Consider the following 11,968-nt stretch of genomic DNA (forward strand, 5'->3'; position numbering starts at 1 on the left):
CCCGTTCCTCCAGTTGCATCAGGAGGTGTGTCAGGACCTAGTATCCGTCCTTGCTGGATATGAAGGTCAGTGTCGGCTGTTAGGGATTTCCCTCCAGGATGTGGTCCCAGTTCCTCCACTTCGAGACCACATGTTCCTCCATCTGTTCTTTCAGGTGCATCCTCCCCGATCCCTTACCATGTTCACCGAGCGATGAACCAATCTTTGATCACAGAGCATAGCCCAGGGTTAGCAGCTCTGCTTGACCAGATTCCGGTCGGGCCTTTCCAGGGCATCCCTTCCCCTTCCTCCGATCTGCAGGAGAGAGTGCGATCCTTGACTCAGGCTGCTGTAGAGAGAGCTCGGACCATTGATCGTTTCATTAGCTCCGAGTTTAGAGCTGTTCAGTACCTGGATCTCGTGAACTGGTTGGTATTTGAGTTAAGATCCATTGGTGGTAGTGGCAGTGGCTAGATCAGAGTTGTTGCAGTGAGATACAGAGCTCGGAGTTAGTTGTAGGAGTTTTGTAGATGCTTTTCCTATGTATGATCATTATGTACTGTAGATTGTATTAGGCGGGGCTGCTATGACAGCCAATTTTGTTGTGTACTTAGTATATTATGAGTGTTGTACTGTAGTTGTTAGATGGATTTGTACTGTTGTTGTACTATTTTTATGACGCTATTGTTGTTGGTTTTATTCTATTGCACTTTTGTTATTGCTGTTACTGCTTATTGTCGTATTTGTTGCTGGATTTGTTGAGTTTATTTATGCATCATGGGTGGACCCCAAATAAACAAGGAAGGGAATATTTAATTGTGACCGCATTCTCCTGATGCATAAAGCTGTTGCTACCCGGGGGCACAATTTTCATATAAAACCTTTTTGTTGTGTTCCAGGAGAATGCCTCCCAAGAAAAATTTCCCGTCCAATTTCTCTAGCAGGAACTCTGAAGGGGACCCAGTCATGGATGGATTACTAGATTTGCTGCGCCAACAGTCTAATCAGATGGCTCAGCAGCAAGAATAATTCCAGTAGCAGCAATAACAATTCCTGCAACAGCAACAACAATAACAGCAATTTATACAACAACAACATCAGCAAATCCAACAACAGTTACAGCTTCAACAACAACCCCAGCCAATAGAGTTGAACCAGACTGTTAATTTCAAGTCTTTCCAGTCAGTTAAACCCCCAGAGTTTAAGAGCGAGGTAGATCCGGTTGCTGCTAGAATTTGGCTTAAAGAAATGGAGAAATCCTTCACCCTTATTCAAGTGAGTGATGATTCTAAGTCGGATTATGCTAGTTATTTTCTTAAAGGTGAAGCAAGTTTTTGGTGGGAATCTGCGCGTACCTTAGAAGGAGAAGGCCCTGTTTCTTGGGCCAGATTTACGGAGTTGTTTCTAGAGAAGTTTTTTCCAGATTAGTTTACAGAGTCAGTTGGAAGTAGAGTTTTTGGAATTGAAGCAAGGAGAAAAGAGCGTGGCTGAGTATGAGGCCAAGTTTACGGAGTTGGCCCGACTAGCCCCTGGATATGTGAACACTGTGATTCAGAAAGCTAGGAGATTTCAACAAGGACTAATGCTGGAAGTTCATAGTGGAGTGGTGGCCCTATAGCTTAAGACATATACCTCTGTAGTTCAAGTCGCCCTGGTGATTGAGAGTGATCAGAAGTTGGCCTCTAAGGAAAGGAATGATCGGAAGAGAAAGTTTGAAGGTGGTATAGGTAATGCAGACCAGGAGGAGTCTAGTCAGAAGTTCCCAAGGAAGTTTGGCCGGAATAGAATAAGAGATTTAGAAGGCAGGGCATGGCTCAGACGAATTCCGGTGTCACCTCAGTTGCCTCTGCCCCAGTCCAGTCAACCAGGCCAGTTGTGGATTGTAAGTTATGTGGTTAAAAGCATAGTGGTCAGTGCCGAAGGATGTCCAGTGTTTTAAATGCGATAAAAAGGGTCATTATGCGTCAGAGTGTAACACAGGAAACATCGGAGTCACCTGCTTCAAGTGTGGTAAGGTTGGGCACATCTCCAGAAACTGCAGGATGGCTACTCAAGGCAGTGTAGGAGGGAATGAATCTCAAGGACCAGCAACTAGCACAGCAAGAGCCAGAACCTTTAAAATGACCAAGGGATCTATTGCTCAAGATTCAGATGTGGTTGCAGGTACGCTTTCTCTAAATTCCTTGCCTGTTAAGGTTTTATTTGATTCAGGAGCGTCTAAGTCTTTTATATCTAAAGAATATGTAAGTAAAATGGATTTAATGTTGAAGGATCTAAATGAGCCCTTGTCTATAGAGGTAGCTAATCGGGATAAAGTTTCAGTAAACCAGTTTTGTCCTAGATGTCAAATAGAAATTTGTGGGCATTTCTTTTCGGTGGATTTAATACCCTTTCAGTTAGGAGAGTTTGATGTAATTCTAGGAATGGATTGGTTGTCTCAGCATAAGGCAAATACTGATTGTAAGAAAAAGAAAGTTTTGACATATTCAGAAGATAATAGAAGGATAGTTTATCAAGGACGGAAGCAGGACAAGAATTTTTTTTCTATATTGGAAGCAAAGAGGTTATTGAGACAAGGATGTGAAGCGTATTTAGTCCATGTTGTGGACATTGAGAAGAGGGTACCCGGATTGGAGGAAATTCCAGTAGTTAATGAATTTTCAAATGTGTTTCCAGACGAGTTTCCAGGATTACCACCAGATCGGGAGATTGAGTTTTCTACTGATCTAATTCCGGGAGCAGAACCAGTTTCAAAGGCACCTTACCGTATGGCCCCAGTAGAAATGAAAGAACTAGCTAAACAACTTCAGGAACTTTTGAATAATGAGGGGTAATTAGACAAAGTGTATCCCCGGGGGGGGGCGCCAGTGTTGTTTGTGAAAAAGAAGGATGGAAGCATGAGATTGTTTATTGACTACCGAGAATTGAATAAGTTAAACATCAAGAACAAGTATCCCCTACCCAGGATTGATGATTTGTTTGATCAACTGAAGGGAGCATGTTGTTTTTCCAAGATCGACTTGAGATCGGGCTATCATCAGTTGAAGATCAAGCCTGAAGATATACTGAAGACTGCCTTTCGAACCAGGTATGGCCATTACGAGTTTCTAGTGATGTCATTCGGGTTGACTAATGCGCCAGTAACTTTTATAGATTTAATGAACCGGGTGTATAAGGAGTATCTAGATAAGTTTGTTACTGTATTTATTGATGACATCCTCATCTACTCAAAGACCAAAGAAGACCATGTCGGACATCTAAGGATTACATTACAAAGGTTGAGAGAAAAATAATTATACGCTAAGTTCTCAAAATGTGAATTTTGGTTGGAGGAAGTTCAGTTTTTAGGTCATATAGTTGGTAAGGATGGTATTAAGGTAGACCCTGCGAAGATTGAAACGGTATCCAGATGAGAGCAACCGAAGACCCCGACGGAAATTAGAAGTTTTCTTGGATTAGCAGGCTATTACCGAAGATTTGTGAAGGACTTTGCCAAGATTGCAACCCCGTTGACCAAGCTGACCCGAAAGAATGAGAGATTTGTTTGGACGGAGAAATGTGAAGAAAGCTTCCAAGAGCTAAGAAAAGACTAAGTGACCTACCAGTGTTAGCATTACCAGATGAAACAGGGAATTTCGTAATTTACAGTGATGTTTCTCTTAAAGGATTAGGTTGTGTGCTAATGCAATATGATAAGGTTATTGCGTATGCGTCTAGGTAGTTAAAGCCCCATGAGCAGAAATATCCAGTTCATGACCTTGAGTTGGCGGCTATAGTGTTTGCTTTGAAGTTATGGCGTCATTACTTGTACGGAGAGAAATGTGATATCTACACGGATCATAAAAGCTTAAAGTATATATTCACCCAAAAGGATTTAAACATGAGATAAAGGAGATGGTTGGAATTGATTAAGGTACTATGATTGTTGATTAATTATCACCCAGGTAAGGCCAATGTGGTAGCTGATGCCTTAAGTAGAAAGGAGAAATTAAATATGGCCCGTATCGCGGACGAATTAGTCCGAGATTTAGAAAAGATGGAAATTAAAATTCGAGTATCAAGTGATGGTCAGGAACAATTATACGAGATTACTTTCCAGCCAGCGTTAATGGAAACGATTAAAAGGTGTCAAGAAGAAGTTATGGAACAAGAATTGGAAGATCTGACAGGAGAAGAATTATGTACTCAAAAGGATAATCACGGTTTATTTAAGTTTTCCTCTCGCATTTGGATTCCTAATGTAGCAGAACTGAAGAATGAAATATTGCACGAAGCGCACAATTCTAGGTTTTCTATTCACCCCGGTAGCACAAAGATGTACCAAGATTTAAGGAAACACTTCTGGTGGCCTGGAATGAAGAAGGAGATTACAGAATGGGTTAGTAAGTGTCACGTGTGTCAGAGGGTAAAAGCAGGGCACCAAAGGCCAGTGGATTGTTACAGCCTCTGGAGATTCCACAGTGGAAGTGGGAAGAAATTGCAATGGATTTCATGGTGGGCTTGCCAAGGACAATATCGAATCACGATGCCATTTGGGTGATCATTGATAGATTGACCAAATCAGCGCATTTCCTTCCGATTAACGAAAAGTATTCTCTGGAAAAGCTAGTTAAAATGTATTTAGATGAGATAGTTGCCAAGTATGGGGTACCTGTATCTATAGTATCAGATCGAGATCCAAGATTTAATTCGAGGTTTTTGACAAAGTTTCAAGAGTATTTAGGGACTAAGTTAAATATGAGCACCGCTTATCATCCTCAAACTGATGGCCAAAGTGAGAGAACGATTCAGACGATCGAAGATATGTTAAGGGTATGTGCTTTAGATTTCAAGGGAAGTTGGGATGATCATTTACCGTTAATAGATTTTCTTATAATAACAGCTACCATGCCAGCATTGGAATGCCACCCTACGAAGCTTTATATGGATGAAAGTGTAGATCACCTCTATATTGGGATGAGGTAGGAGAAAAGAAAGTGTTAGGACCTGAATTAGTACAGCAGACGAAAGAAGCAGTGGTGTTAATTCAAAAAGATTGGAAGCCGCTCAGAATAGACAGAAAAAAAATACAGATTTACATCGAAAGGACATAAGTTTTCAAATAGGATCATTGGTATTACTAAAAGTTTCGCCAAGGAAGGGATTGGTTCGATTCGGTCAGAAAGGTAAACTGAGTCCGAGGTATAGGACCATTCGAAGTTTTGAAGCAAATAGGAAAAGTTGCATACGAGATAGCTCTACCCCGCAGTGGCAGCATATTCATAATGTATTTCATGTGTCAATGTTGAAGCCGTACATTCCTACCTCGAATCAAGTAATTGAATATGAACCGATCGAGCTTCAATCAGATTTATCCTATGTGGAGCAGCCAATCCAAATATAGACCGTAAGGAGCGTGTACTTAGGAATAAATCTATCCCTATAGTTAAAGTACTTTGGAGAGAACCCTAGGGTAGAAGAGTCTACCTGGGAACTAGAATCAGATATGCTTGATAAATATCCTCACTTATTTAATTAGTTAAGATTCTGAGGACAAAATCTTTTTAAGGGGGGATGGATATAACGACTCGTATATTTCTGTAATATTTAAATATATAATTATTGCGTAGATAATTAATAAAGAAGTTTATATTATTTATGGTCTCTATGTTTATTTATTATTGTTTATATGTGATTGTTAGATTGTGTGGTGTGTTTTATGATTAACTGTTGCACAATGTTATTTTTGGTTTCGCTTCTAAAAAGTGATTTTATGACAATCCTATTTTCCAAAATTATTTGGATTGTCTCTAAATTTATTTTTATGCTTTTATAATCTTACTAATTATTTTTGGGATTTTATAAAATTTACAAATCAATATTCTGCTAATTATATATTTCTAAATGATTTTCTGAATTCATTTAACTGTAAAATCCATATTTAATTCTTGGATTCTTCAAAATTATGACACTCATATTTATTATTTTTACAATATTTTGAGAATTTTAAATTTATTTTGGTAAATTTTGGGGTTAATTTCACCCGCACGTTGTTTCGTTTAATTGTTAAATGGGGTATAAGTTGCACTTCAAAATGTTTTAAAAATTATGAAATTTATGTTTTATCTGTTTCGGGATATTTTAGAAATTTTAGGATTATTTTGGTACAATTTTGAGTAATATTTATTTGCAATTTGTATTATCAAAATAGATTAAAACAATGTGAATCCGGCTTGTAGTTATTCAGAAAATGACACGTATCCATTTAATTGGACATCGTGCTCGTGTAATTGAGTAACAGGAAGGGGTGAGTCATTTGTTTCTTATCTCTTTAAACATCAATCTCAAATCTCTCTCTTTCCTAGTCTCTCTCCTCGATCGTTCTCTCCCATTTTCTTCTCTCTTCCTCTCGGTTTTCTTCCTTCCATTTTTGCTTCCCTGGATTCCGGTCATCTTCCACCTGTTTTTCCGGCCTATTTCCGGTGGGTTTCTTTTCCGGCCACTCAGCTCCGTTCTTTTGTCTATGGCATATATGTACATGTATATAGATGATCTGTGTGTGTATATAGTCAGTGGTGTGTGTGGTTTTGTTGTGTCTGTGTTGAGGTGGTGGTGGTGCGCGGGTGGCGCGTCGCGTGTGTGCCGCCTGGGTTTTTGCTTCCTTGTTCCTGTTGTTCTTGTCGATTGCAATTCTGGAATATTATATTGATTATTATATTTCTTGCAGGAATTTTATTGACTGATTTCGTGAAATAAATTATTCGTGTGGGAAAAAATGATTTTTAGTAATCGGCGAAGTTTATTTGGAAACCCGGAGAATTTTTCGGGCACCAATAAATTTTGCTTCCGCGTGCGATGAATTTTTACGAGCGCACGGTGGACGGTGATGACCCTGTTCTGAGTCCTAAATATTTTAATAAATAAAAATAATTTGTATTAATTGTTTTCGGACTAAAAATTTAGTTATGTACGATTCAGATTGATTTGTTTGGATTTGACGTCGATTGATGTTTCGACGGTAGGCCTATAAAACATAGGAGTCCGCTGTCCAAATTTTTCTAAAAAATTACCTTAAATTACGAATCGAGTATATATCTCGTTAATACAAATTGACCCCTGGTTGCTATATGCACTATTATTGCGTATATATTATTATTGATAGGCTTACGAGTCGGGAATTATGTCGCTTTGGGTAATTAGTTAGTGAGGAAATGTCAAGCATAATCGGTCGTTTAACCTAGGGTGTTTCCGATTTCGTAGGTTCGAGTCGAAGGACCCTGGTTATGTTGAAGTCAATTAGAGTTAAGGCCACAGTTAGTGCAAAGCTTCGCAAGGGCAAGTACCCCTGAACTAATCTTTTACAGTTCAGTATTATGAATAGTTATTGATTTAAATTATGTACGTGGAACAGAACGTTTTAAGTTACGTATTCCCCGTATTTAAATTATGTTTTACAAAACGATGTTTTGGGGAAAAAGTAACTTCTGAAAATGCCTATCTCTAGATTGTGATTAAAATTGAAAAGGGAATTTTAGAATGTGTGTTGTAATCATTTAAAAAGAGATAGGTGTAAATGATTTTTTGAAACTGGATACAAATGAATCAGATATTGGATGGTCAGTGGCGTAAGAGGCCCGCTATTAGGTAACCTGCCACATCTATGGTGGCGTAAGAGGCTAAGTCGGATGCGCGCACCTGGTAGGACCGCTTAGTCCAGCATGACAGAGACCTAGCTAGTCTCTGAGTTCCGGAACAAATTGTGGTGGGATAGACCTGATCAGCCTGTCCCTAGAATTCATCCACGTTTATACTTGGACTTTGTTAGTGGTTTCCCGTAACGGAACAATAGTTTATGGTCCCCGTAACGGGATAGATGATTTATGGGTCCAGCAATGCGACAGTGGTTTTGGAAAGGCAATAGAATGCTGAACTTGAACTCTGTATTTTGACAAAGCACACTACATATGATATTATTTTGCAGAGCATGCTAGTTTTGATATCCAGTTTATACCTGTTTTACTGATTTTTCGTAAACTAGTTTGATATCTGTTCCTATACTATTTTTTTGTATACATCCTGTTTACTGGTTATTCATATAGAGGTACTGTTGAGCAATGGATTGCTCACCCTTGCAGCTTGTTTTGTATTTATTCATTGCAGATTTCTAGAAGACCAGGTCAGCGTAGAGTGTCAGCCTCCGGTCCCGGCTCCTCTGAGGTAGTTTGTATCAGACCCTAAGGTCTGATGAGTTGCTGTAATAAGTGAGGATGTCTGAATTTTGAATAAGTTAGTGTTGTGTTGTAACCTAAATAATACTTGAACCTGTCTCGGCTCCCGGTTTGGGGTCGTGTGTTATAATAAAAGTTTATTTAGTAGTTTATGTTATAGTTTATCATATTTTTTGGTGACGTCAGCCCCTGACCCCGAGGGTTTTAGACCGTCACAATGACACTCTCTCATAATTTTTCTACTTGAAAATGGTTTTTACTAGAGGTGTTGTAGATAAACTCTGTTTCATAAACTGCCATAAATCTGATATGATATTAGTCAAGTATATGGTTGATGACATTATATTTTTCTCTACTAATGATGAATCTTTGCAAGAGATTTTCTAAGCTAATGCAGAGTAAGTATGAAATGAGCATTATGGGAGAGTTGAACTAGTTTACTGGATTGTAAGTGAGTCAAGGAAAAAATGGTATATTCAAACTATTAAATCCAAGTACATCAGAGAACTTCTCAAGAGTACAATCTGGAAGATTCAACTCCGGCACAGACTCCAATGCTAACAGCCTCTAAGCTTGATCAAGACAAAATTGGTTAGAAAGTTGACATCACTAGCTATAGAGGTAGATAGACTCATTACTCTATCTTCCACAGCAGTATGCCAGATATTATGTTTGCAACATGCTTATGGCTAGATTTTCAAGCTGAATCCTAAAAAGTCTCATCTTGTAGCATATTAAAGGATTTTTAGGTATCTTAAGGGGACTCAAATCTTGGGTATTTGGTACTCTACAGGTACATGTTTTAACCTATGTGGCTATACAGATTCAGATTTTACAGGTTGTAAGATTAATCGGAAATGTACTTCAGGAAGCTGTCAGTTTTCTTGGAAGAAGGTTGGTATCCCTGGAATATCAAGAAGCAGCATTCAGTATCCACATCAAACTGCTGAAGCTGAATACATATCTGCTGGAAGCTGTTGTACTCAAATCTTGTTGATGAGGAACCAACTATGGGATTATGGTCTGTTGATGTCAAAGATTCCAATATTCTGCGATAATACTAGTGTCATAGAAATCTCTTAACAACCCAGTTCAGCACTCAAGAGAAAAGTATATTGATATCTAGTAATCACTTTATCAGAGAGCATGTCACCAATGGGCACTATGGAATACACTTTGTACCCAAAGAGGATCAAATTACAGACATCTTCAAAAAATCACTTGATGAAAAATACTTTCTCTAAGTTGGTTAGTGAACTTGGGACGGTAACTCCTTTTAATTAATAAATTAGAAGTCAATATCTGCAATTTGCCCTTAGATAAATTCACTTGTTATTTAATTTTTACTATTTTAAGAACATGTGAATGTATGTGTCATTATTTATTTCTCGTATTTCAAATATTTGTGTGCTTTGCATCTAGTTGATAAATATTTGAGCACATTTATATTGATAAATTGTTTGAAATAATTTAATCATAGTTGGTTAAGTTATGAGTAAAATACAGAACCATAATTTTGATTTAATTAATTGAAAATTAATCAATTCAATGATAATAACTTCAATGGTTAACAATCAAATTTGTAATTTATTAATTTAGTGGACTTTAAATTACCTTGATATTTAAAGAGGTTCATTAAAGTTAATTAGTAATAAGCTGGCCATAATTTATTTCATAAAAATATTAATTATTATCAAATTAATGATAATAATTATTTTAATTATGAATAAAATTGTGAATTACCAATGTAATGAATTTTAAATAAATCTATATTAAAGAATTCATTCATTTGATATTTTATTTTGGAAGCAACAATATTTATTTTGAATTTATTAATCTTTTCTTTTATGAGAAAAGTAATGAATTGGTTTTAAAAAAGATAGAGTTACTGTAAATAAAAATAAGTAATAATATGTTCAAGTGCTACCGTAGGTAACTCTCTAACTTGACGAGCTATGAGGACAATACTTAGATTTTATGTTTGTTGCTTTGTCTCTATCGAGTCGTCACAAGCTAGCTGTTGGCTGATTTCTGCTGTTTTAACTTTGATAACTTCGCGACCTAGCTAATGTCCTTTAGTCGCAAGGTCTCTAACTTAAACTCCATTCCCAATCTCCAAACTTGCGACCCTACGGAACAACTGTCCCAGTCGCAAGTTACTGCTTCAAGAAGATTATCTATCTCCCACACTCCTAGGCGACCTTTCAGACTCCTCCTATTGTCGCAAGTTAGCACTTAACCATTTTTTGTATGTTTTGTGTGTATATATAAACGGGCTCCTTTTGTTTCATTCCTTATTATACAACACATTCTATACAGTCGCGAGACTGTAGAACAAGGAACAATATTTTAATTTATTAATTTTGTACTCAAACTCTGTTAAATTAATTTGATCTCAGATTATTGTAGCCCCAGGAATTGCACTTTTTTTACTGCAAAAAACCTGTGGTTTTCACCCGTTTAATCAGAGGGATCTCGACTTGTGGTTTGCAAGGTCTAAGGAACTGTTTGGCCAATATAATTAATTGGGTATGTGGCTATTTGCTCTCTACTGTTTGATTAATTACAATCTATTATTTTGATAATTTGTGTGTTGGACATTATCTTATTTGTTTTAATTTTCGTGCCCAATTAATTTAATTTACGATTGAAAATTTTATTCTCATTTCTTTTAAAAAATGGCGGATAATATTAAGATACTAAAAACTAAATTATGTCTCGTCTCTATAAACGTAATACAACTCATTCTAGGTGATTTTGAAAAATGGATCGTTCTCTAAACGAGCACTCGATTGTGCACTATGCTTTAGTTTCTAATGTCCATTTGAATATTGAGCTCCTCAGATACATATACAGTACAGATGAAGACATATCAGATGACGACATGCTAGGTTTCTTATTCTACATTGGTTATGAAATAATTCAAATCACTGAGGATGATCTCAATCATTATCTTCATCTTCCTCGGGATAATTTTGATTAATTACCACGAAAATGGGAACTGCACAGCTTCTTCAGAGCCATCAAGAGCACCATGCCCAATGAACACTTCCAAAGCACTTCAACAAAAGTCATCTACCCAAACCCTGGAACTTGTTCTTTAACATTCTGTCCTTCTGAGGACAAAATCTTTTTAACTTGTTCTTAACATTCCTATGTGGAGCAGCCGATCCAGATATTAGACCGTAAGGAGCGTGTACTTAGGAATAAATCTATCCCTATAGTTAAAGTACTTTGGAGAAACCCTAGGGTAGAAGAGTCTACCTGGGAACTAGAATCAGATATGCTTGATAAATATCCTCACTTTTTTAATTAGTTAAGATTCTAAAGATAAAATTTTTAAGGGGGGATGGATATAACGACTCGCATATTTCTGTAATATTTAAATATGTAATTATTGCGTAGATAATTAATAAAGAATTTTATATTATTTATGGTCTCTGTGTTTATTATTGTTTATATGTGATTGTTGGATTGCGTGGTGTTTTTATGATTAACCGTTGCACAATGTTATTTTTGGTTTCGCTTCTAAAAAGTGATTTATGACAATCCTATTTTCAAATTATTTGGATTGTCTCTAAAATTATTTTTATGCTTTTATAATCTTACTGATTATTTTTGGGATTTATAAAATTTACAAATCAATATTTTGCTAATTATATATTCCTAAATGATTTTCTGAATTCATTCAACTATAAATCCATATTTAATTCTTGGATTCTTCAAAAATTATGAAACTCATATTTATTATCTTTACAATATTTTGAGAATTTTAAAATTAT

At 36.7% G+C, this 11,968-nt stretch overlaps 1 protein-coding gene across 1 annotated transcript; it reads left to right on the top strand.

Moving 5' to 3' along the window:
- Positions 1-2,231: 2,231 nt before the first annotated feature.
- On the top strand, positions 2,232-2,735 carry LOC141702510 (uncharacterized; the record flags this gene model as incomplete). The annotated part of the gene is made up of 1 exon (XM_074506172.1): positions 2,232-2,735. A coding segment is annotated over exon 1 (504 nt), but the record flags the coding sequence as incomplete, so codon positions are not given.
- Positions 2,736-11,968: the final 9,233 nt, after the last annotated feature.

Source organism: Apium graveolens, unplaced genomic scaffold, assembly GCF_009905375.1.
Source record: "Apium graveolens cultivar Ventura unplaced genomic scaffold, ASM990537v1 ctg5256, whole genome shotgun sequence".
NCBI classification, from domain to species: Eukaryota; Viridiplantae; Streptophyta; class Magnoliopsida; order Apiales; family Apiaceae; genus Apium; species Apium graveolens.